This window comes from Mauremys mutica, chromosome 22 (assembly GCF_020497125.1).
Source record: "Mauremys mutica isolate MM-2020 ecotype Southern chromosome 22, ASM2049712v1, whole genome shotgun sequence".
In the NCBI taxonomy this organism is placed as follows: Eukaryota; Metazoa; Chordata; order Testudines; family Geoemydidae; genus Mauremys; species Mauremys mutica.
In genome coordinates this window covers 22,765,773-22,792,820 of record NC_059093.1, presented here as the reverse complement: position 1 = coordinate 22,792,820, position 27,048 = coordinate 22,765,773, and the positions used below count along the sequence as shown (strand labels likewise).

The 27,048-nt window shown below is 47.7% G+C and overlaps 1 protein-coding gene across 2 annotated transcripts in view; it reads right to left on the bottom strand.

Annotated features, from left to right (window-relative positions):
* Window positions 1-18,323: 18,323 nt before the first annotated feature.
* The window catches only part of LOC123354952 (bone morphogenetic protein receptor type-1B-like), a 51,792-nt gene continuing 43,067 nt past the window's right edge, over window positions 18,324-27,048 (bottom strand). For both annotated transcript variants that reach the window (XM_044997368.1, XM_044997369.1), the window contains exons 10-13: window positions 26,161-26,458; window positions 25,136-25,311; window positions 23,355-23,485; window positions 18,324-20,247 (exon numbers count right to left, since the gene is read on the bottom strand). In XM_044997368.1, the coding sequence (XP_044853303.1) occupies window positions 20,122-20,247; window positions 23,355-23,485; window positions 25,136-25,311; window positions 26,161-26,458 (731 nt within the window). In that variant the 3' untranslated portion in view covers window positions 18,324-20,121. The remainder of the gene's footprint in view (window positions 20,248-23,354; window positions 23,486-25,135; window positions 25,312-26,160; window positions 26,459-27,048) is intronic.

The following is a 27,048-nucleotide window of genomic DNA, read 5'->3' as shown; positions in this document are numbered from 1 at the left end:
GGGGGAAGGGAGGGATCCAGCCCTATAGACCTGTAGGGGCTGGGAGATATTGGAGGCAGGAAGGGAGAAGGGGGGTTGGCAGAGACCCAGCCCGGGGTGCAGGGGAAATGGGGTGGGGTGGAGGGAACTGGGAAGAGAAGAGACACAGGGCAGGACACATGTTGGGACAGGGAAACTGACTCACTCCGGATACATGCAGAGCGGGGCAGGGCGGAGGCAGATCATGCTGGTCCCAGGGTAATTTTGGGAGGTTCTGATTCCCCACTCAGCCGGGGGGCTCCCCTCTGGGCTGAGGAGCCCTGGGGTGGGCGGGTGCAGGGGCTCTGTGTGTGTGTCAGGCTGGGGGAGCTGCCTGGGCAGAGGGGCTGGAACTGGGGGTGCTGCAGCAGCCCCTGGCTTGACGTGGTTTCCATCACACCCAGGGGTTACAGTTGGTTCAGTGGCTCAGCACCCCCCACTATACAGATGGTTCTGGCACCACTGGCCTAGGGTCACCGTCTAGTGCTCAGGGCCTGCCTGGCTCTCCTAGAGCAGGGCGAGCGCCCAGCTCTCCTGGGGCAGGGCTGGCGAGAGCTCTGGACAGATACTAACAGCGCCAGGGAGCCTGGATGAATATTAGTTGGACAGAGGAACCTGGAGCAGTTTTATCAGAGAGCAGAAATGAATCCCGCACACAGCACCGGAGCTGCAGTGCTCAGCGCGTGGGCCTGGGACTCCTGCACAGTCTCCCTGCATCCCCTCGTGGCATAATAAGTTCCCTGCAGAGAAGCAGAGGGGCTGGAACGAGGTGTGTGGCGGGTGCTGCAGCACCCCCATGTCTCACTGTGCAAAGCTCCAGGTGCTGTGGGAACAAAGCCAGCATTACTGTGTGATTCCAGAGAACCCCGGAGCTGTGCTGCCCCTGTGCAGAGTGAGTGGGAATTGCACGTTTTCACACTGCCTGTGAGCACACAGTTCACAGGCTTTCAGCACCCTCGCCATAAAAAGTGAGAGAGCCCCACTGCACAGACGTGCCTGCTCAGCCTGCTGCAGACACTGCCCGGCCTCCGGCCTGCTGCCCTTTCTGCACCACAAACCCTGGGCACTGAAGGGACGGATCAGAGCATGGAAGTCAGGCCTTGCCTACAGGGGGACACTCAGCAAAATGAATGTTGATTAGCAAAGATGTGACTTAAAAGTGGATTAGTTAAATGGCATTGACAGACCTGACCTTACCTAGAGCATTAGAGTACAAAGCTATTTCTTCACCGTCTATGGGAGAAAGCTTCATACTCTACAGTCCAGACCACTCTTAAAACGAGAGCTTTGGGGAGGTTGCAGAGAGGGGATCTGTACCAGACATGGCTTCTGGATTCTTCTGTTCTTTACCTTCTCCGGCTGCTGCAGTGCTGCTTTTCTCTCCTTCACCATCTTGCAGCCTCCTCCTTCTCTTCCTGTTCAAATAGCAGCAGCAGCTCTGGTATCTTAGACCTTGTCTACACTAGAACGTACTTCGGCATAACTTACATCACTCGGGGGAGAGGGGGTGAATAATCCACATCCCTGAGCGACACAAGTTATCCCGATCTAGGCGCCGTTGTAGAGAGCGCAGTGTCGGCAGGAGAGCTTCTCCCGCTGACAGAGCTACCGCCTCTCGTGGCCAGTGGAGTAATGAAGCTGATGAGAGCAGCTTAGAGCTAAAGCTTTACTGACTAGGAAAAGAAATAAGAAACGTATTTACCAGGTTAAAGCAGGTAAACATACACACAAAGGAGTTACAGTCTGAGGTTTCAAACAGCAGTAGAAGCTGCTGTAACACTCAAGCTCTGTACGTCCCTTAGGGCTACCCCTGGCCAAACAGCCGGGATCCCTTGCTTATGCTCACAAGTCGCGCCATCTCCATGAAGTCCAAGCAGCACAGGGACAGTTTCTTACTGACAGGGATTTTTATTCCATTCTCCCAGAGCTCAAACTGATGGGGCAAGTGTTTGTGAACATCTCCACTGCCTGGGTGTGGGTGCGTGTGAGGGAGCAATCAACCTTTTGTCCACCGATGATCCACAGTGGCTTGTCCGATGTCTCATTCAGGGCCTTCTCTCGTTGGAAAGGAGATGACTCCTCTCCTGGTAAACTAGCATTTCACACTTGGTAATGCTTCTCTCCCGACTCGGGGTGGGGGGGGTGGTGGCAGCGAGGGGCTTTACAGTTTTAGTGCCAACACTTAGAGATCACCTTATACCATGGGCTACAGCTATTATAGGTGAGAATAATGCATGCAGCAACTCACAAGCTTTTCATAAAGTCTAAACACGAAACACATTTTTATAAATCTAAAACAACACTAACAAACAGGTGAGCAAGACCAGTTTCCAGCCATTCATTTGTCACTTCTCAGTAAGGCCTAAAGGCCTTGGCAGGAGCTGGCACCTGGTCTGCCAGTGTCAGAAGAGGATCTTCCCTCTCATCCCCAGGTGTCTCCCATGGGTCCGTACTGGGACCAATACTGTTCAACTGCTCTGGGAAAAGCAATAAACAGTGAGGTGGCAAAATTTGCAGATGCTACAAAACTACTCATGATAGTTAAATCCAAAGCAGACTGCGAAGAGCTACAAAGAGCTCTCACAAAACTGGGTAACTGGGCAACAAAATGGCAGATGAATTTCAATGTTGATAAATGCAAAGTAATGAACACTGGAAAACATAATCCCAACTACACATATCAAATGATAGGGTCTAAATTAGCTGTTACCACTCAAGAATGAGATGTTGGAGTCACTGTGGATAGTTCTCAGAAAATATCCACTCAGTGTACAATAGGATGTTGGGAATCATTAAGAGAGGGATAGATAATAAGACAGAAAATATCATATCACCTCTATAGAAATCCACGGTGTGCCCACACCTTGAATACTGCGTGTTGATGTGGTCGCCCCATCTCAAAAAAAATAGATTGGAATTGGAAAGATTCAGAAAAGGGCAACAAAAATGATGAGGGGTACAGAACAGCTTCTGTACAAGGAGAGATTCAGAAGATCGGGACTTTTCACCTTGGAAAAGAGACGACTAAAGGGGGTAAGATGGAGGTTTATACAGTCATGACTGGTGTGGAGAAAGTAAATAAGGAAGTGTTATTTAGTCCTTCTCATAACACAAGAACTAGGGGGTCACCAAATGAAATTAATAGGCAGCAGGTTTAAAACAAACCAAAGGAATTATTTCCTCACACAACATACAATCAACCTGTGGAACTCCTTGCCAGAGGATGTTGTGAAGGCCAAGACTATAACAGGGTTCAAGAAAGAACTAGATAAATTCATGGAGGATGGGTCCATCAGAAGCTCTTAGCCAGCGGTGAGCCTCTGTTTGCCAGAAGCTGGGAATGAGGAACACAGGGTGCATCCAGAAGGAGAGACCAGTCCCGAAGAGTCCCCAAACGAGTCCCACTTTCTCAAGCTTTTCCCCTTATTTATACATTAGTAACAGAAAGACATGTCCCTTAAAGAAACCTTGTTAAGCATTTCAATGATCAAGCAAGACGGTCCTTCTGATTATTGATTAACCAGCTGTGGGTTTTTACAGAGTCTGCAGCCTTGAGACCTCAATAGACATTCCTCAGGGTACATCCTGCTCTTTTTAAAATGCATGTATTAGCAACTTCAACACAATTCTTATCAGGAAGGAGGCGGGGTCAAGCTGCCCTTTCTGTGGCACCCAAGCCCCCTCCCCTCCTGCCTTGCTCAAGCTGAGGTTGCTAAATGGCCAATTTACAGCTTGCTGACTAGGCACTTTACACATACACACCCAGCCTACGTTCCATGTATCTTGACTGAGCCTGCCACCCCCCATCCCGGAGCAGAAGCCTGAAGCCCGAGCCCCACTGCACCTGGGAAGGTTGGGATCTCCCACTGGTTGCCTGCTCCTACAGTGTTGATGACTCCGGAAGGGGGTAGGGACCAGCCCCTGCAGGCAGCCCCAGGGGAAGATCCGCCGCCTTCCTGCCCCCGACTCCTCCTCAATTACAGCCCAGGAGGCTGTGGCCACAATCAAAGCCTCTGGTGGCAGCATTTGAGAAACGCTGGAGCCTCACAGTAAACAAATCCCAGCAGGTTTGTCACACCCTGTCCCCCACCCTTTCCCCACCCTGTGGATTTCCTGCCCCCTCCCACATTCAGACCAACCTTCCCGGAAGTTCCCACCCCCTATGTATTTGCTGCCCTTTCTCCCCACAAAGGGAACCCACCAGCCACTCCCCGATAATCCCTCCTCTACCATCTCCACTGCAGCCATTTCCCTTCCCCGGCCCCTGGAAGGACGGAATGAGCTGGAGCAAAACATGGATGTTGCGCTGCAGCCTGTTAGGGCAAAAAGGGCAATTGGGGACATGTCAGAACAGGAAATAATTTCACAGCACAATTCCCCCCAGGCTCTTTCCCTGCACACAGATGTTCTAGACTGTCCTGCATGTGTCAGAACAATTCCAACCTAGGGCTGTCAATTAATCACAGTTAATTTATGCAATTAAACTTAAAGAAAATTGTGATTAATCTCAGTTTCAATCACACTGTTAATCAATAGATACCAATTTCAATATATTCTATTTTTGATGTTTTTCTACATTTCAAATATATTAATTTCAATTACAACATAGAATACAAAGTGTACAGTGCTCACTACACATTTTTATAACAAATATTTACACTGTACAAATATACGGTATTGTAGTGCAATCTCTTTATCATTAAAGTGCAACTTGCATATGTAGGGTTTTGGTTTTTGTTGCATAACTGCACTCAAAAAGAAAACATGTAAAACTGTAGAGCCTACAAGTCCAGTCAGTCCTACTTCTTATTCAGCCAATTGCTAAGACAAACAAGTTTGTTTACATTTACTGGAGATAATGCTGGCTGCATCTTATAAATGTCACCTGAAAGTGAGAACAAGCTCTCTCGTAGCACTTGTGTAGCCAGCATTGCAAGGTATTAATGTGCCAGATATGTTAACATCCGTATGCCTTCATACTTCAACCACCATTCCAGAGGACATGCTTCCATGCTGATGACGCTCGTTAAAAAATAATGTTTTAATTTAATTTGGGACTGAAGACCTTGATGAAAAACTGTATGTCTCCTGCTCCATGGTTTTTTCTGCATTGTGCCATATATTTTGTTTTACGTCAATCTTGGGTGCTGACCCAGCACGCATTGTTCAATTTAAGAACACTTACTTCAAATTTGACTAAACACAAAAAAGGTACAAGGTGAGATTTCTAGAGATAGCTACAGCACTCGACCCAAGATTTAAGAATCTGAAGAGCCTTTCAAATCTGAGAGGGACGAGGTGTGAAACATGTTGTCAGAAGTCCTCAAAGTGCAGCAGTCTGATGCAGACACTACAGAACCTGAACCACTAGACAGGAAAATCAATCTTCGGTGGGTGGCATCTGACTCAGATGAGGACTATGAAGGTACTTTGGATCGTTATGGAGCAGTACCTATCATCAGCATGGAAGCATGTCCCTGGCCTCTGATTGCTAGAAGCTGGGAGGGGAGAACAGGGGCTGGAGCTCTCCATGGCCGCCTGGTCTGGTCACTCCCTCTGAAGCCCATAGCCAGGGCCAGCCTTAGAGGTGGGTGACACCAGGGAATTGCCCAGGGGTACCATGGTCAAGGGCGGTGCTGTACGGTAGCAGAGAGGTGTGTGCTGCTGGTGTAAAGTCAGAAACTGCTCCCGGCTGGCAGGGGAGTGCTGCTTGGGGTGGTGCCCAGATTTCTCCCTGCTCCCTCCCGGCATAGGAACATGAGGGGAGGGAGGGGAAGAGAAGGGGGAGATAGCGGTGATGAGCGGATACTGCTCCCCCCAATGTTCCTCCATGCCCCCATAGGGGGCTGTGAGGGGGGGAGCAAGGAGCGACATCAGAGCTCCCTGCATCCAGGTCACCTTGCCCACCTGTGCTAGGTAAGGGGAGGCCAGAGAGCAGCAGCCCAGGTGGGGAAGGTGACCCGGGTGCAGGGAGCCCTGATGTCATTCCTTGCTCCCCCCTCACAGCCCCCTAGCGATGTGCGGAGGAGCAGTGTTCGGGGGGCGGCGGAGGGGGGGGGAGCAAGCAGCAATGCCAGCTGCTCTGTGCATCCAGGCCAGTTTCCTGGAATGGGCGCAGGAGGGATGCAGGGGTTAGTGGTGCTGGAGGAAGCAGGGGTTGGGAGTGCAGAGGTGCAGGAGGGGGCACAGGGTTAGGGGTGCCAGAGGAAGTGCAGGGGTTAGGGTTGCAAGATGGGGGCACAGGGCTAGGGGTGCAGCTATTAGGGATACCAGAGGCAGGCACAGGGTGAGGGGTGCATGGGTTGGGGTGCTGGAGGGGGCAGAGAGTTGGGGGCGTGGGGGAGGGCACAGGGTGAATAGTGCAGGGGTTACAAGCACAGGAGGGGGCTCAGGGTTGGGGTACAGGGGTTAGGGCACTGGAGGGGTTGAAGAGGGCACAGAAGCTCACAGAAGCGGTGAGCCAGAGGCAGGCCCTGCTCACAGAAGCTGGCAGGGGAACCTTAGAGGCGTGGGGGAGGGCACAGGGTGAACAGTGGAGGGTTAGAAGCACAGAGGGGGGTGAAGGGTTGGGGTGCAGAAGGGGGCCCAGGGTTGGGGGTGCAGAGGTTGAGGTGCAGGAGAGGGGCACAGAATTAGGGACATAGGGGAGGGTGCAGGGTGAACAGTGCGGTGCAGGAGGGAGGTGCAGGGTTAGTAGCACAGGTGCAGGGGCTCTCCTGTGCCCCAACCGCACGGGAGACTGACCCATGGATAAGGAACCCTGGCTTCTGTGAGCAGGGCCTGCCTCTGGCTCACAGCTTAACTTTGCTTTATGTTAGCAAAGTCTTGACCATTACTTTAGTTCAGGCCTCAGGCCTCACACTGGGCCTCTGATACCAAGGTTTATATCTTAGGGCCTCCTCTTACTACATTCCCCCGCTTTTTGTCTTTTTATGGGGAGGATGTTTACCCATCCTCCCGGAAAAGCATAATGCATGGACTGAAGATAACCCAGTGGGCTAAACACTGTTATGTGGTTATCTTATTTTACCATCCATACATTCATGTCCCATCTGTCTGTTACGTCTGCACATTCCCTCGTACGACTGGCAGACAGTTTTCATTATCCAATTAATTCAGGCCCCTTATGGTAGGCCTGGGAATGTTAGGCCCGGGACCATGACTGAGGAATGTAATATTATGATTGAGCCTTAGAGGCACTCCCAAATAATTAATATATATGAATTATATGGATATGGCATATATATTTGTAGTGTGTATGGACATATATGTATAGTATGTATGTGTACATATGACACCACCTTATATCCAAGCATAACCATGTTTTTCCAGGCTGCTGGTGTCCTCTGGCCCTTTTACTTTGGTGACACAGATAGAAACACACTCTTATTAGGGCAATTCCAGTGACTATCTCTCTCATTATTAGTAGTAGGCTGAGTGTTTTAAAATACTGGGATAGGGATTATGATAGTGTGTCCCACAGTGCTGTGTATATGAGAAGTAAAACAGAAATGTGGAGTAGTGACACTACCACTGAGGCCTTTATATATGAATATATTGTAATTAGTTACTACATGTACTGTCCATTCATGTTATAGGTTATCCTTAAGGCTGGTTGTCACCCTCAGGTCAGCTTTACTGGGCAGGAAACAGAAGTGGGTAGCTTCTCTGTTCCAATGGTTGATGTAGATCCAGTTGTTTCTTATGGAGGCTGTTTTCCAGATAACCTATTGAATGGACAGTAACTAATTTATCAAATATTGCTGTGTCTGGATTTAATATTGGTACCCAGACACTGAACAAGATTGTTTTGAATAACATGTGCCTCAGTTAGGATGCAGTGTTACTGACCCAAATTATGACTGGTACTAACAGGCAATTTGTTTACCCAATTTGTAGTTACTATGTGACTTAGTTTCTGTACCAATTTGTTTTTTCCTTGTCTTCATGTTGTTTGCTGCCATTCGTTTGTTGATTTGTACCTGTGTTGGTTAAACAATTTAGCAAGGTTATACATATTGTACATCAATCATACAATACAGCAATAATACAGCAGTACAATGATAATTCAGTAGTACAGCAATAATACAGTTGTTTTTACACAGTAATCAAGTTGAAATTAAATGACAGGTTTTTTGGTCCAGCTAGTGGTTTTTAGCTGATTGTTAAATTCATTGTCCATATATTGTAGATAGAGGTGTAATTGACCAGTCTCTTATTTATAAAACACTTCATTTTTCTTTTCTTGATGCTTGGGGGTTTCTTCACTGTATACAGATATGAACTGGTGTCTTCAGGGTGTGATATTTTCTGGCATCTTTGGTCTGTGGGATGCAACTTAAACAACTTTTGTTAGTTAATGGTAAAGTTTTCTTTGTTTGTTTGTTTTCAGTAACCCAAACTTAATACACAGTTTTAACTTTGTTTCTTTACAATGTAATAAGAACAATGTAATAGGGACCGAGCCTTTTATAACACAAGCTATACTTTTGCAATTGTTGTATAGACATTCATTTTTATTTGAGGTGCATTACTAATATTTCATAGTAAATATAATGCTTAACAGCTAAAATAAATGCTCACAATTTTCCATAAGAAGGTGTATTGCTTTCCCTTGCTGAACACTTTGTTTCAGCAAAAGAGTTAGTAACATAATTTTAACTAGCTTTTTTAGAGTTAATTTGCTTGTGATACCACCTTCATGCTTGTTAACTGTTTAGAAGCACAAACCTTAACAACCATTGCTTCCCATTAACATAACATAACATAAAAGAAAAGCATATAAAACTAAACCAACTATAAAATTAAACCAAAATAAATTTTAAATACAGATACATGCGAATACTTTGAGGGTATTTGAGGGTATACTTTTATGATGCTTTGTTATGTTTGGGAGCCAAAGGTGGAAACCTGTTGAAAATGTGAAAACCTGTTGAAATTGTTTGGTTAGCTTTATGCATAAATTGTTATTTTAAAACATTTTGGTTATGACATTCTTATAACTATATTTAAAAGTACAAACAAGTTTATAAAAAGCCCAAACAATAAATTGATATTTTGTTAATATTATTTTTACCTTAATGTTGAGCTTTTCCCTTACATTTTTTCCTTGAATAACAAATTAAAAAAAAAACAAAAAAACAAAACTGTGATTGATAAAAGAGAATTCTTTTTGTTTGCAATTGCATTATTTGTTGAGGCAGAAATATATGTACATATATTTGTAACTGAAACCTTTTTGAACTTTGCACAAAAAATTGGTGTTAATAATATGATTATACCCCAACCATGATCTTAAAATAGTGTGGTACCACAGCTCATATATTATTATTCTTTAAAAGGGTATAAAATTGACTTTTGTTGCAACAAAATAAAAATATTTAAAAAAAAAAAAATAGTCACGTGACACACAAAACATAGACACAAAACACACACACAACATACAGGACAAACTTACAATTAAAAACAAATGGCGCCAAAATTCTATTCATAACTATACAAATTAACACAACCAAAAATAAAAAGTAAAAAGTTATTACCTTATTTAAAACTTGTAGCATAAATTTGCTATATGGAAATAAGAAAAGCCCATGTTTCAAATATTAGTTAGCGCTTAGGATTATAAGCAGAGAGTGCATTTCTGTTGCTTGGCAACCATATCTTCAAGAAAGTTAGGAATAATTCCAGCTGTTGCATTCCTGAAGGGTTAAAATAATTAATTTACTGGATTTAAAGTTTTTACCTTGTTTTCTTTTGTTTTTTATTTTGTTCTGTTTTCAATTGTTTTATTTTTTTGGAGGTTTCTGTAAAAACTATAACTTTTAACTTTTAAAACAAAAAGGGGGGAAAGGTGGGGGAAGGGGGGTGAAGAGCAACCTAGGAAGGTAGCGAGACCTGAGCCAAGAGAGATTGACTCTATCAAGGTATTTGAAAGTACAGGCAGCAGCAGCAAGTTTAGCAAACTGAGCAAACATATAAAGGACAAAACTTAACTGGTATGTAAAAATATATGAAAAAGAAGGTTCTATTTTCAGATATGAGCGCCGAGTGTGGTTCCATGGGTCAAAGCAATTGGGAACTTGCACAGTTGGGAATTGCGCCCCTGGTTTTTATCCTGGCTCTGAGAGGAGATTGGGGGTAGTTACCTGCTCTTGTAAAACCTGAATTTGTTCCCCCAGTGTCTGTTGCTTTTGTGTGCATGCCAAATGGATAGTGGGAGTGTCCTTTTTTGCTGCAGTTAACTGCTTTTGGGCAACTCCATGTGTTGATGCATCAATTCTAGGTGTCAATCCGCTTAATTTCAGTTTTTTACTTTGAAATTCTTTTTTATTCACTCCCTTGCGATGGAGTCGCAGCTCCTGTCTCCTAATGTGCTCTGGGAACTGTTCCATTTTTTCCTTCATTTGATTTACCAATTCAGTGAGAGTATTGTGTGCTACTCTTTCCTTCTGTGCACTTACTTGTCCCGTTCTGACAGGCACCAGTCTAGGTTCCGGTTTAAGTTTAACTGGAACCTGGCTTTTATCATAAGGTGATGGTTGCGATGCAGAGGACCCTGTTTCATGTTTTAATTTTACTAGGGCCACCTTTTTCCACTTCTGTCCCCATTCTTCAGGCACAGCTACCTGAAGCCTGCTGTTTACCACGAATATTTATAACAGGGGACGGCACATGTATTTTTTGTAGGTTCCTTACAGCTGTTTCCAGTGTTTCACTCTGTTCCTGTACTGGTTGTCTCTGGGCTGCTTGCCACCCTGCAAGGGGGGTGGGAGCATTCCAGGGCTGTGTAGCTTCTTTTGATTCTTTTAACTCTTTCTTTGTTACTGTTACTTGCTTGGCCAGCATGCCGGCATGCTGTCTAAGCCATTTCACTGCCATAGACAGGAGTTGCAAAATTCTTGCTTTTTTACTTTTATTACTATTTCTCAGAGCCTCGGTCTGTACCGTCACTCTACATATGCCAGTCCATGTTTCCCCACTCTCCTTTTTAAATTCATATGGACCCCCTTTACTGGCAATCCAGCGGGTCCAGGAGTTATCAAACTCCGTGGGGCTCAAAAGGGAAGGGATCAGGGGGTTCCCTAGCACGAGGTTTGCTGCCATGTTGGATTGCGATTCTTACCACGGCAGGTTCGCTTACTCACCAGATCAGCGGTCGGGGTCACCAGTGTTGTCAGAGTTGTACCGGTGTGGTGCTCTGCTGTCTCCTTGTTGATATCACTCGGCTGTGTGCGTGAGTTCCCTCTGTGTGCTGCCCCAGCTCTACAGATAGCTGACCCAGCAGACCCAACGAGAACCCCCAATAACCACAGAGTCCAGTAAGATGCAAAGTCACGTCGACTAGGTTTATTGCGACCTCGGACACAATGGCAGTTCCCTGTAGGTTTCTTAGCCTAACTCAGGGCATACTACGAGAAAGTGCCTCTTGGCAATGGACCCAGCTCAGTCAGTGGCGGGACTTTCCACTCCCCCTTCGGCCGGACAAAGACACCGCCCCAGGGATGCATTCTTATACACAGATACAAACAAGTTACACATCACACCTGACGTATGCTTCCACATAGCACGGTACAACCCCTCTACGTATTAAGGTGCCGCCTTCTACCTTGTACATGTTGGTTCAATCAAAACAACTCTATCCATCATATTCTCCTTTTGCCCCTGTCATTGGGATAGGCCAGCCTGTTCTTTATTATCTGTGTGGAATGTGCAAGTATGTGAATGTTCAGTACCTTTTAGGTATGTATCAGCCCTTTCCTTGCCAGCTTCTGTGAGCAGGGCCTACCTCTGGCTCACAGCTTCACTTTGCTTCATTTGAGCAAAGTCTTGACCATTACTTTAGTTCAGGCCTCAGGCCTCATACTGGGCCTCTGATACCAAGGTTTATATCTTAGGGCCTCATCTTACTACAAGGGGCACCGGCAGAGCAGTGACTCGGAAGCCCAGGGGTGGGATAGCAGGGGCTGGGGGGTGGGAGTGAGGGGCACCGGCAGAGCGGCGACTGGGTACCGCAGGGCAGGGACAGCAGGAGCTGAGGGGCGCTGGCAGAGCAGTGACTGGGGAGCTGTGAGGAAGTGGGAATGTTGTTGTATTATGGGAATGCTGAGTGAGGAGTGTTAACCTGGGAAGGTTGCAGGGGAGATTCGCTGGGACTGGCTGCATTGGGGCAGGGAGGACACCGGAGCGTGTAACCTGAGACCCCAGGAGGGGGGCTGGAGGGGAGTTTGGGGGCCCTGCACTGGGGAAGGGAGGACACCTGAGCATGTAACCTGAGACCCCAGGAGGAGGGCTGGAGGGGAGTTTGGGGGCCCTGCATTGGGGAAGGGAGGACACCTGAGCATGTAACCTGAGACCCCAGGAGGGGTTTGGAGGGGAGTTTGGGGGCCCTGCACTGGGGAAGGGAGGACACCTGAGCATGTAACCTGAGACCCCAGGAGGGGGCTGGAGGGGAGTTTGGGGGCCCTGCACTGGGGAAGGGAGGACACCTGAGCATGTAACCTGAGACCCCAGGAGGGGGCTGGAGGGGAGTTTGGGGGCCCTGCACTGGGGAAGGGAGGACACCTGAGCGTGTAACCTGAGACCCCAGGAGGGGGCTGGAGGGGAGTTTGGGGGGCCCTGCATTGGGGAAGGGAGGACACCTGAGCATGTAACCTGAGACCCCAGGAGGGGGCTGGAGGGGAGTGTGGGGGGCCCTGCATTGGGGAAGGGAGGACAAATGAGCATGTAACCTGAGACCCCAGGAGGGGGGCTGGAGGGGAGTTTGGGGGCCCTGCATTGGGGAAGGGAGGACACCTGAGCATGTAACCTGAGACCCCAGGAGGGGGCTGGAGGGGAGTTTGGGGGCCCTGCATTGGGGAAGGGAGGACACCTGAGCATGTAACCTGAGACCCCAGGAGGGGGCTGGAGGGGAGTTTGGGGGCCCTGCACTGGGGAAGGGAGGACACCTGAGCATGTAACCTGAGACCCCAGGAGGGGGCTGGAGGGGAGTTTGGGGGCCCTGCATTGGGGAAGGGAGGACATCTGAGCATGTAACCTGAGACCCCAGGAGGGGGCTGGAGGGGAGTGTGGGGGCCCTGCACTGGGGAAGGGAGGACACCTGAGCATGTAACCTGAGACCCCAGGAGGGGGCTGGAGGGGAGTTTGGGGGCCCTGCATTGGGGAAGGGAGGACACCTGAGCGTGTAACCTGAGACCCCAGGAGGGGGGCTGGAGGGGAGTTTGGGGGCCCTGCACTGGGGAAGGGAGGACACCTGAGCGTGTAACCTGAGACCCCAGGAGGGGGCTGGAGGGGAGTTTGGGGGCCCTGCACTGGGGAAGGGAGGACACCTGAGCGTGTAACCTGAGACCCCAGGAGGGGGCTGGAGGGGAGTTTGGGGGCCCTGCACTGGGGAAGGGAGGACACCAGGAGGGGGTTGGAGGGCAGGTGACACCTCTGCCCCGGACACTGGACAAAGGACACAAAGGCTGGGGGAGGAGCCGGGGGGGGGGAAGCTGAGTGAGAGGCTGGCGGGAGTTTCAGTTTGGAGCTGGCTGGGGAATGGAGGGGGCACCCGACGGGGCCTGGGCTCCCCAATGGGGCTGTGTCCTGCCTGGGGCCCCAGAAGGACCTAACGAAAGGGGGTCCCATTGTCTGTACCAGCAAGACCTGTCTTGGACCGTGTTCCTCTCATCTAAATAAACCTTCTGTGTCAGTGGCTGGCTGAGAGTCCCGGGGAATGGCAGGGAGCCGGGGGTGCAGGGCCTGGTCTCTCCCCACACTCCGTGACACACCCGCATGTGCCGTTGCCCTTGGGACAGTGCTGAGCGGCGCAGGCTGGGCCACGCACTGGGCGTGGGGACCTCACACTTGTAACTAGAGACTGGGGGCATCAGAGAGCGGCTCCATGGCCAGACTCCCTCATGCTAAGAGCAGGGAGGGGCCCCTAGGGCCCCCAGAGAGAGCGAGAGAGATGGGGTTACAGTGTGTGTGTGTCTGAGAGAAAGAAAGAGAGAGAGATGGGGTTAGAGTGTGTGTGTGTGTGTGAGAGAGAGAGGGGTGGGTTACAGTGTGTGTGTGTGTGTGTGTGTGTGTGTGTGTGTGAGAGAGAGAGAGAGAGAGAGAGAGAGAGATGCAGTTACAGTGTGTTTGTGTGTGCAGGTACTAGTCCCTGGTGGAAGTCAATGACCCCGCTCTCTGTGGGTACCACAACACCCTCCTGTTTGTCTCCGGTGTGTGTGGGCTGTGTACACATGCAGTGGGGGATGGGGTTATCAGTGTTAGCGGGTCAGTTATTGCTGTGCCCCAGCTGCTGGCATGTGCTTATTTCTCAGCTTTTTGGTGGGTTTTGGCTCTGGCTCTGGCTCTGGGCAGGGCTCGGTCCGGCTCGGTGACCGGGTTCCCCGAGCGATAACACCTGTGCGGTCTCAGGGGTGGGGGAAAGCAGCAGCCTCACCGGGAACCGAGGCGCTGGCACAGGGAAGCAGGGAGCAGGGGCGGGGAACACGCTGGCTGCTCCCGGTCATGCAAGGAGCACGTGGGGAAAGTGAGTTGGCCTGGTGGTGGTGGTGGTGCAGACAGGGCCGCCGAGAGTGGGTTTGGGCTCCCCAGCAAGGGCGGACCGGCTAAACAGGGTGACGAAGCCGGGCCCTGGGCCCCCTTCCGGACCGCCAGGCCCCGGTAATTTGTACCAGATTCTCCCCCCCGTCGGCCCCGGGTGCAGAACACTGTGCACGGGAATAAAGCAGCGTCTCTGTCGGGGAGCCAGGCCCCGCCCCGGCCCCCTGGACCAGTCCGTGTCCCGTGCCACCCGGCGGTGTGTGCAGCGTGCACATTTGGGACCAGCGTTCCCATTGGCTGGGGCCACAATGGTGCGGGGATACAGCAGGGACGGCTGCTCCAGCATCCAGAGCACAGAAGAGGCCAGAGCGGCGAGTGGCCGCCAGGACCCCGGGAGTACCTGGCCCACTCCCTACCCAGGCTCGGTGCTCCAGGTCCCCGGCATTTGGCAAGGTCAACGGGCAGGACGAGGGAGGGCCTACAACTTCCCCGCTTTGGGGGGGGGGCATCTCTGGCCTAGGTTAGGCCGAGCAGGGACGCTGTGGCCTGGGCTGGCTTTCTGCCACCCGCACACGGGGCGGGCAAGGATGGAAAAAGCTGGAGCCTGGCGGGGCTGGAGTGCAGCCGCGTCGCCCCCGGGTTAGTTACAGTCGCACAGAACTAGACCCGGACGGAGGTATCTAACTCAGGGGGTCTCAGACTGGGGATTGGGACCCCCCCCCTGGTTATTACATGGGGGTGGGGGGGATGTACTGTTAATTTAGAAGGGGTGGTGGGTGAGATGGGCTCATACTCAGAGGCTTGCTAAGTGACAGGGCTCACCTGTACGAAAGGGCCACCCGTGGCGCTGTCTGACATGTCCCTTGATCTCGTGCCATGCACCCGCATCATCCCGGAGACCTGGCTGGGCTGGAACACTGGCCTGTTACCACTAACTAGACAGTCGTTGTTTAATGTTGGGCTTTTCCTTCTCCGCTAATTAACTCTTCTGCCTGGTCTGAATTATTAGTGATAATTCTCCCACTCCCCTTTTCAAAAACTCCTCCTCCGTCTTGACCTCTACTCTGCTGGCAGATTTCTCCTTGTCTCTCTTTACTTCCCTTATCAACTTTCTTCCATTTTTTTCATAGCTGCTTATACCAATCCACCCTTCTTCCTCGATTGTGGTTTGTTTGCATTTTGTATAGCAACATGTATCTATCTCATGGGTCTGGATGTTAGTCTATAGTCTATCTCCACATTACAGTTCCTCTTTAAGATGTATTTTAGTACTGGCCTTCCTGAATAGGCTTTAACCATTGATTTCTCCTTGGTTAATTTTTCTCACCCATTGAAATTATGCCAGAGCTTTTCATTTCCTCCTTGGTGAGAGCTATAGCTGTGGGGGAAGGGATAGCTCAGTGGTTTGAGCACTGGCCTGCTAAACCCAGAGTTGTGAGCTCAGTTCTTGAGGGGGCCATTCAGGGAACTGGGGTAAAAATCTGTCCGGGGATTGGGTCCTTCTTTGAGCAGGGGGTTGGACTGGATGATCTCCTGTGCTCCCTTCCAACCCTTATATTCTATGATTAATAGCAAGTCTACCAGATCCCAAACCCATGGTTTTTGGGGCCCCATACTGGGAGAAGGACAGCAGAGAGCCTTGTCCTTAGAGTTTCTTCCTAAGAGTCTCAGAAGCTTCCAATAGGGTTTATCTGCACTGGAGAGGGGATGGCCCAAGATGCCCGTCTCATTCTGAGCCTGTCTTGGTAGTGTCAGGGTCAGATGGCTCTGAACAGTGAACCGCCGCTTACCTTGTGCTATGGAGGCAGCAGTTCTGACAGCCAGAAAAGGGCGGGGGGTGCAGTGGACAGGCTGCCTGCCAATTCTGAGGTCTAGTCTAGCCCGTTAACACTTCTGCCAACTTATTGTGTAGAAGGAAACTATATGGGACAAATTATGATGCATGGGACTGTGAGGTCAATTACTGATGTCCTGAACTTACAATACAGCCCATGCAGTCCAAGTGATTTTCCCACACCCCCGATAAAGTTTTGAAATTTTACAGGTTCCATAAGGCACATTAGTCTCTGAAAAGTCTTTCCATTGGCAACTTTCCTTCAGAAGAAACCGTTTTGTTTATGCTAGAGAAGGGACAACACTTGAGCTTCTCCTTGAAGTCTTTTCCTTCGTAAGCTGCTGACTTCCACTGGTGCAGGATGAAGCCCTCTGCTAAAACTGAAGGTGACATTGCAGTGGTTTGAAGAAGGCCCTGGACCATTTTGCGTGTGGTCTGAGGCAAAATTTGGCCCAGCATCTCCTCGTGTTCTTCTTTCCCCTCCCCCCACATAGCACTGTCACTGTCATTTGTCAATCTGTGCATTTTCATAAATATTGTATTTCATTTAGTGCGTTATCATCCATAATATTTTCCTCTTAATCCACATACTAAAGTTATTCTAACTCCTAACTGAATATATCTATATCTATAACGTATAAACCTGAACATCTTAACATAACAAATATTATGACCTACCAACTGGCATCTTAGAATCCCTTCCTTTCAGGAACAAAAAATTAAAATCCTTGGGAACTCATTGGGACAATCAGCGAGTGGCTGGCACGAGGCCTCTCTCCCTTGCTACATACTGAGAGCATCTGGTTCAGGGCGCTTGGAGGAGTCTATCTGAAAGCTGCTGAACAGCGGGGTTGCACTGCACCTGCTAATCACCAGAACAGTGGCAGCTCAGCCGCTCTAAGATAAGTCTGGGAAAATAAATTTAAAAAACCATGGAATATTTTAACATAAACAAAATGCACATTTCCCTCCCTCTATTGGAGAAAAATGGACAAGGAAAAACCACCTGGAATACCATCTGCACGAGAACTAGCAAGGTCTGGGCCTCACAGCTTTGGGGTGGGCATTGCAGGGTCATTGTTAGGGAGAACCCTCCCTGCTGGGGATTACTGCTGGAAACTCACACAGTTATGACTGGTGGAACTTGTGCAGATTACCCCTAGCACCTTCGCTGTCCTCAAAATGGAGAGTAACATATTTCCTCTCTTTGGGCATTTCTTATTCATGACCTAATTCTGTTGTCTGTTACTGCAGCGAACGCTGATTTAACTCCACTGCATTCATCAGAGTTACTGAGGAATTAGAGTGGTGGCAGAGACCAGGATCTGTCCCTCGGTTATTATTCAACCTGACAAATTTCTCTCTATTCATTTGAGCGAGGAGCTCAGGATTAAAATAATGTGCAGAGGCACAGTATATGAGGAATTGTTCAATCGCTGGTTCATTTCCTTTCCCATTTCCATCTACTGTCATTAATTACTTCGGGGCTTTGCATTTTTAACCACCATTATCTAATCACCAATGGGGACACCACAAAATGGGTAATTTATAGTACAGTTGTCTAGACTCAGTGCACACAGGAGAAGAAAGAGAAAGGGTTTGTGTTATTCTTCCCACTTTGGAAAACAAACATTTCAGTAAAGAAAAGCACAGAAACCACTGCTTTAGAAGGCCAGATCCTGCTCTCAGATAAGCATATGCATCATCCACTGAAGCCAATGGAAACTGACCTTAGAAAATGCTTAACCAATACTGAAACTCTTCTGTTCAAACTTCTTGAACTTTGCACATTTTTATCAGCTTTAAAATATGAAGTAATAATTTTTCAACCTATAAATAACTGAGGCAAGCCATGAAGCTGAACTCAAATGACGTTTATCTGGGTGATACAAATAAATCAGTTTTGTCCAAAACGGGAAACACAATTCCTCTCCTTATGAATGCACTATGACTTACAAGTCCTCAGATGGAAGACTCCATTACTGAGCAATGCCACCCATAGATGCAGAGGTTACTGCAAAGGCTGTTTAAAGTAACAAGAACGCTAAAGTTTCACACCAAGGTTTAAAAAAACCCATGAGACTAACATTAGGCTCTAAATCCATAGTTAGGTGTTCAAAATCAGTGGCCTGTTCCAAAAGGGATGAGCACTCTTGGAAATCAGGCCTCTTGTTTCTGCATCTAAACGCAGATTTAGGGAATGAACTTTACGCTCAGATTTTTGAACGCGTTCAGCTCAGACTTTTGTTAATTTTCTCCCAAATACCTTCTATTAAACATAACTGGAGAAGAAAAACATATTGTGGGAAATGTTTTCCTAATGTTAGAAATGTCACTCCTTGTATGCATTTTAGAAAAAGAATTCTTTATGCATTTCTAGGTTGTTTAAAAAAGTGATAGGACCTGATAATGGTCAGAATAAAGAAATAATTCAAACAGTGTTTCAAAAGGGACTCTAAGAACTAATGTTTCTTTGTGCAGTAACCATGGAATTTATAATGGGCGAATGCTTGGACCAGATCGCCCTCACCTCTTCCACTGACTGCAGCGAGAGGTTTTGGTTGAAAGAGAAACGCAGCACTGGGCCCAATTCTGCCTAAATAAATCCAAACTGCATGATCAACTGTCAGCAGCTCTGTCCTTATCAACAGGAAGTTAAGAAGTCTCACTACATTTAAAAAAGTAACAACAAATAATCCCCCAGAATAAACGGGACATTTTTTTCCCAAAAGTGTTAATGCTTCTTTCACATGCTGAAGGGGAACTCTCACTTGTCTTGTGTATAAGTGTCTCCTATGCAACATTTTCATGTGCAGTTCACAGCAGTTTCACTCACCAGTGGTTTCTCTGGTAAATGAAAGCCCGTTAAGATGAACCAAACTCGTCCTTGAGTGAACCTGTTCCTTTCATATCAAAATTCTTTACTTTTCAGTAAAAAAGGCTAGAAAATATGTGCTTTGGGTTATCCTAGAACCTAACGGAACCAGAAATACAAAGGGTGTATAAAAAACCACAAGGCGCACAGAACTGCCATTGCTACATGGCTTCTGCTTATCTTCAATTCAGTAAGTTCTGCCTGTGACAGGCCACAGGCAGAAAATCAAGAAAGTAGTATCTTTACATAGGGAATCTTTCTAACCAGGGTACATCTACACCGAGAGAAGAGAACACACGGGACTGTGAAAAGTAGTCTCCATACGAAGGCAGCTTTTAGGACAATTTCTTTTAACTTCAGAGCTGCTCCTCAATATTTTTGTTTTTTTGTTGGCATGCATATCTTTTTATAAATAAAAAAAAGTCACTTTACTTTCATCTTCAGGCAAAGTTTCTTCCGATTTTTTAATGTAACAATATAGGTCTTTACTTCTCACGATAAGTTTCCTTTTCATAAAAATTTAAAACAGTGTCTTCTTTTAAACAATCAAAAATAAAATAAAATAAAAATAATGGGCTTTTACAGAAAGCAACATGCATAATCTTAAACCAGTTACTGAAATGGTAGTTCCCCCGGCAAACAGGGAGCAGACGAGCCTTTTCTGATCTTGTGTGTCAAAGGCTGCTGATTTTGCAAAGGCTCCTCCCCTCAAAAGATGTTAGTTAAATCTACAGTTGCTCTGAAGCATGACTGTGTTCAGGATCCATATTAGTGAATGTTTCTGATTTCTCTTCGTGTCCTCTGACCACAAGGGAAAGTCGTTTTGTATGGGCTTTCGCCAGAGATGTCTTTTGTTGAATCAGATTGTAATGTCCCGTGACTCTGACATTTTGGCAAGTGTTTTCTTTACTTGCAGGGCTGTGAGCCGAGAAGCAGGGTTGTGAGCCCAACACTCTCTCATGAGTTTTTCCATTTGTCTCAGGCACTGTGGAAAGAAAAGATTAAAAAGGCTCATACCTGGGTCAGCTGGAATGCAAGACTGCTGTCCCGAAAAACTGCACTGTATTCTAAAGGCGATGCCAGGTGCCATGACACAAATAAAGGTACACACTGGATGGGATGACATTTTCTATATATCGACTGCAGTTCTCAGCAGGTCACTCAATTTGAACATTTATGACAAATTGGACTCCACATGTGGTTCAAAAATCCAACATCAGAAAAGCCCTTTTCCCATCTCCCTACCCTGAATGCTAAGGAAAACCTCTCCGATAACTTCCCCTTAATGTGGGCTGCATGACCCCTGTGCAGCAGGGCTTTGGGTGTGGAACGCAACATGGACGATAGGGTAGAATTCACCCTTCCAGTCTGCAAACTGAGCCCAGGGCTTCAGCACAGCCTGAGCATGGCAGCTCTTCCAGCTGCTGTCCCACTGAGTCGTCTTGCAGGACTTCTCACTCACCCGACTCTATGCTACGTTACCCTTATCGCCATAGTATGAGGCGATCTGGTCGATGTCTCCTGTCTGCCACAATGATTCCTTCTTTCGTGCCGGCCCACTGGGGGACAGTCACTGCTCCTGACACGGGAAGGGAGGTGCAGAGGACGTGATGCACAGCTCTTCTGCCTATTCTTTGCCCCGTCACAGAGGGCCCTCGCAGGCCATCTGCACTGGGGTGAATCCTAGGATTTAAATCACGGCAAGTCCCTGTTGCTATATTTGAAAAAAAAAGGTTTTGGAAAAAACCCTTCCTGATGTTTGCATAAGGCCAGGAAGGCTTTAGCGGCCTGAGAGGGGCCCTAGATAGGAGTGTCCTGTAACCGGAGACATCCCTTGGGTAGGGAGAATCGGGATGATGTCTGGGCCCTGCACCCCCCTAGGGATGGCCCTGCTCGCCACCACTCCTTGATACCACCTCCATGAAACCTCCTTCATTAATGGCAAGAACAGTGCAAACAGCACAGGTTGGAAAGGTGGGTGTAGAGCATTAAAGTGCAACAGCGTTTACTAAATAACCAACGAAGCCAGAATCTTTTCTGAAAGTGCCTTAGATAAAAATGGGTTGGGAACCCATGTGGTCGCATGCTACTAATTTCCTAGGTTTGCTACCTGGCAGTGTGGTCCCCATCCTGGAGCTGGTGATGCCAACTGCTCGGAGAAGAGTAGCCAACTCAGCAAGCCTGCCCAGCACCTGATGGGTGGTAGCAGCCAGACTAGATTCTTTATTTCTCTGCGCTAAAGCCTTTCTAACCAGCCCCACTACAACAGAACTTCCCATCTGCCTGACTCCCAAGATGAAGTCCCCTTTAGGCTTTGGTCAGCGGCAGTGCGAGACGGGTGGTTCCTTCACTGTTAAACAAGTACTCAAATTTCCAGGGAGGGAGTGTGTGTGTGTGGGGTTAACCCACGCCCCACTTCTCTGACCGCTTACAACTCTTGCAGCTTAGATCTTTGATCCAATTGCCGAATCCTCAACCGAACACTGCTATTCCCAAACCACACCTATCTGCTACAATAACAGCACTACACTATCCCCTTCCACAAGATGAGTGACCTCCGCAGAGTGTCATCGTCAGTCGGCAAGTTTGTCTGAGGTACATCCTCTGTTGCTCTACTGAGCTGAAACGCCATTTTGATTCATTAGAAATTCTCAGAGGACTGAGTTCAGATCCTCTCCTCCCCTCAAACCCAGCATCCCTAAAGGAAAAACACCAGTACGCTTGGGAATGCCGTTTCCTAGAGCCCATTCTTAGGGGAAACATACACATCTGCAGGCAACGAGATGCATCAATACCTAGAGCCCTGCAAATCCACCGATAGCCGCTTTCCATCCGCGGACCATTTCTGCAGCTAGCAGCGCAGCTGCGGCTACAAATCTGCACAGGGCTCAGACAGTCAGAGCAGGCAGGCAGCTGTGAGGAACCGCGGCAGGGTTCCTCCACCTGCCCTGGGGGGCAGGGACACTGGGGCTGCTTGGGCCTCAGGCCCAGGGTAAGTGGAGGCTCCTCACAGCTGCCAGCTCAGAGCTGCTGCCTGGCCATGGTAAGAGCTGGGCAGGCAGCGGTGAGGAGCCGCAGCGGATCCTCCACCTGCCCTGCGCGGGGGCCCCCGAGCAGCCCCAGCGCAGCTCCACAGGTCTCCTCCCTCCCCTCGGCCAGGCTGGCGTGGAGCCCAGGCAGGGAGCTGCAGCGGACTCTCCTCCTGCCCATGGTGCAGGGGGGGCACCAAGAGCGGCCCCCAGCCGTGTCTCCGCCTGCCAACTCCACGCAGGCACCCCACCGCTGCCAGCGCACCTCCCCCCCCCGACTGGGGGGTGCCTCAGCGGGCCCCCAGTGTAGCACCCTGCAAATCCATAGACACTGCAGATATCCGCAGAGAATTTTTGCGGATGCTGGATCGGATGCGGATCCAATACAATCTCCTTTTTAAAAAGCACAGCGTAAAGGCAAGCGGACCCCAACGTAGCCCATTAGCTGTATTTCTAAACAAGTGCGCTAGGTGAGGGTTTGGGCTGCGATTCCTGGATGCTGTGGTATTGTGTACAGATGGTGAAAGGAAACTTACTGGAATCATGCCCTCAGGACTGCACGCCTGGGATTGCCCCCATCGCAACAGAACCAGGGCTCTCAGAAAAAGGGCCACTGACAATCGTAGCCCTGATTTAAAACAAACAGCCGTCCCCAGTACACTGCACAGTGGGTAATTTTACAAGTAGGTTGAGCTTCCGGCCAGCCACTGTTTAACAATAGTAATTCTGACAAGGGAAAGGGAAAACATGCATAAGAGCAGAGCTGAAACATACAGTCTGCGTGCGTTCGGCTTTCACGTTGTGATTCCGGTCGGTAAGAAAAACATAACACATCTCTCTGAAAAGACTTCTGGCCAGCTCCTCAGGGAATCAGAGCATCTACTTTTGTTTTGGGGCAACGTGGCGGGTGCTAAAATCAAATATAACCATCTCACTGATCCTAACAGGCACAGGGCTATGTTTGAAAATCCCACCTGTCTATTCTGGATGAAATCACCACAGTGTTGAGAGCAGATAAATGGCAACGTAATAAAACTTGCTTTATTTTAAAAGGATTTCTTACCTCGTCACTGCTCCATCTACTGGGTAATGAGGGACGGAGCTTCTTGCTGCACACGATCTCCCGCATGTACTTGCAGGAGGGGTCGGTGGGCACAAGATCATGGTATGGAAGCTGGTATTCTTCAACTATTCCTGAAAGAAACATTTTCCAGATGCATCATAACTGCAGGATAAAAATCCCAGGGGACTAAGGATGTCTGGACTATATCAACTACACCCTTTTGGACTCTACCAGTCACACCTATCTCTGTCTTACTCAGCATAGACACTAAGGGTATGTCCACACTACCCGCTGGATCGGCGGGTAGCAATCGATCTATCGGGGATCGATTTATTGCATCTCATCTAGACACGATAAATCGATCCCTGAACGTGCTCCCGTTGACTCCAGAACTCCACCAGAGCGAGCAGCAGAAGTGGAGTTGACAGGGGAGCCATGGCCATCGATCCCGCGCCATGAGGACAGGAGGTAAGTCGATCTAAGATACGTCGACTTCAGCTACGCTGTTCTCGTAGCTAAAGTTGCGTATCTTAGATCAATTCGCCTCCCGCCCCCAGTGTAGACCAGGCTTAAAGAGTATTATCCATGTGAGCTATTCTTTCTATTTTGCTTTAGAGAGGGGGTCATCTTTTTCACGAAAATAAAGTATGCATCTGACAAAGTGGGTATTCACCCATGAAAGTATATGCTCCAATACATTTGTTAGTCTATAAGGTGCTGCAGAACTCTTTGCGGCTTTTCTGGGTTTGCGGCCTGTAATAATACCATTTGGGATCTAGATCTCACAATCTGAGCATGAGCGGATTTTGGACCTGATGCTGCAATGTGATACACATGGGTGGATTCATGGGCCTACAAAGAGCCTCAATGACTTCAAATGGCATCCAACTGTAATATCGGGGCCTCATTCTGTACGTGGATAGCAGATGGCCAAGGAAAATTCAGGATGATGTTGGAATGGTGATGGCTGAATAGGTGCCTCTCTTCCCTCTTACTAATTCCTGCATCCTGGCTGCATTTCTGCCTGCCACCTAAGCAACTTGTGTTTTTTTAAAGACAACAGAGAGAGAACAACAGTCAATTGCCTAATAGTTGTCTGTTTAAATCATTTGTTAACCGTAACACCTATGCAAAATCACCTCGTTTTCTTTCTGCTTAAACAGCAGAGTGTTCCTACTTCAGCAGAAATGTTTACCACTCTGGGGCTATGTCTACACTACCGCGGTAAGTTGACCTACACTACACTACTTGACATACGTTAGGTGCAGTTACCGCGGGGTCTACACCATGGGGGGTGTCGACAGGAGAAAATCTCCCGTCGACTTACCTTACTCTTCACATTGGGGTTACCGTATAGGGGTCGCCTGGAGAGCGATCTGTAGTCGATCTGGTGGGTCTTTACTAAACCGACTAAATTGACCGCTGGTGGATTGATCTCAGAGCGTCAATCCTGGCTGTAGTGTAGACCTTCCCTGAAAGAGCCCACAAATTAGCTCCATGTTCTCACCACAGGGATGAATCATTGCATCTTTAAGTAGGCTACAAAAACATAGTGTAAATCTTTGTTGTTAAACTCAGACTGAAGCTGAAAAGCCCTCAGTGCAAGGAAGCAGAAATGAATAGGCTCAGGACTGCCAAGGTGTCTACCCAGGTTAGTTTATTGCAACAAAATCTACTACCCAGAAAGAAAGGACGGAACTTGAAGCTTCAGGTTATAAATGGAGTTTGCTGCTACAAGGAAAAGTCACACCCCACTTACCAACAATATGTTTGCCATTTACCTTCTGACACACATCTCCTTGCTACCTCCCAAAGGATGAGTCCAAAACTGTACATATCGGCCATGAGATAGGACTGGAAGTGATTCCTCTTCAAGCTTTGATCCAGCACCTCAGGAGGCATATAGCGCTTTGTTCCTACCCGAGTGTTACGTGGTACGTCCACCCCATTTTTATCACTAAAAGGAAAAAAAAAAGAAGAATCAAACATACAAAAAAGTAATTTGAAAAAAAAAATCACCTCAGAAAACCCAACTGGATGTGGAGAAAAAACAAATTCAAACAAAAATCATTCTTGAGCAAGGTCAAAACTAATGCATAATCTTAATGGAACATTTCTTCTAGAGAAAGGTACTGACTGTGACAGCCCCTCCTTCTTAAAAGGCTTACTTGCCTCAGGCGGTATTAAGCATTCACACGCAGAACCACAACAGAGAGAAGACTCAACAGGGACCATGGTAACATTTGTGAGATTTTGTTTAGCATTAGACTTAACGCTAATGCAGGCGATACCAATCAAATCTTCATTAAATGTTGTTTTCTTAACATGTTGTTTTCAGCAAGCAGTAATATTAATCGGTTGTCTATTAAGGACAACTTATTGAAAATGGAATTTGTGTGCAAATACTACTAGAACTACCATTTAAATACAAAACCGCTATTTATAAACATGCAATATATAATATACAGGTCTGTCGCATCTTACACTCGGGTTACGTTCCGCAGTCAGAGCGTAAAGCGAAAATCGCGTCTAGTCAAAATTACGTTGAGTGTAATGGCGGTATAGTATAAGAGTGTATCACAAACAATAAAGAGTCCTGAGGTACCTTATAGACTAACAGACGTATTGGAGCATGAGCTTTCATAGGTGAATACCCACTTCATCGGATGCATGTCAATGATACAAAAAGATACCGTGGTATCTCTCTGATCCTTTCAATTAAAGATCACCCATTTTATTGCTGACATTAACAAGCCTGGAGGCAGAAAAAATTCACCCACAAAGAAATGCTCCTCATTTTACTCACCTAAACCATTTAACTGCCAAGCCCAGGTCTGCTATACAGCAGGTTCCATCCTTTTTCACTAGGATGTTCTTACTTTTCAGATCCCGGTGGGCAATAGCTGGCTTGACTTGAGTCCCGAAGATCTCCATGTGCAAGTGGCACAAGCCGCTAGCAGACGAATAGGCCAGATTTAGCATGGCTTTTGGATCCAAGGGAGTGGATTGCAGATAATCATACAGGGAGCCATGCTCATGGTAGTATGTGATAAGATACAGTTCGGTCAAAGACCCTGTACATTTAATGTCCGCAGCAATGAACCCTATGGGGGGGAGGAAATATTTTCAGATTAATATTTTTCGGGGCTTTTGAACACCACACACGACTCTACATTCTTTCTCAGCTACCTGTGAGTTTCAGCTACAAAGTTCAACTTCTTTATCCTATCTATATTGTATTCAGTTAGTAAGGATATGAACCATGCCTGCATCAGCACGTATTAAAAATGTGCATTATACTGCATGAAAAAAGTGTGCAACAATTACTCCGAGTGATTCCAAAGCTAAATTAAGACCAGATCATGCTAAAGGTTATCAGTGGTTTCTGTCTAATCCCCAGGTTAAGGGTTAAATTGTGATCGAGGGGTACGGAGACTTCACAAAAAAACCCAAACCCTCTCTGTCCTTTGCTTGTTCAAGGGAAGAGTCAAAGGAACTGCTCAGCTAAGCAAGGTCGCCTCATCTCAAAAAAGATATACTGGCACTAGAAAAGGTTCAGAGAATGATTAGGAGGTTGGAATGGGTCCCATATGAGGAGAGATTAAAGAGGCTAGGACTTTTCAGCATGGAAAAGAGGAGACTAAGAGGGTATGTAATAGAGGTATATAAAATCATGAGTGCTGTGGAGAAAGTA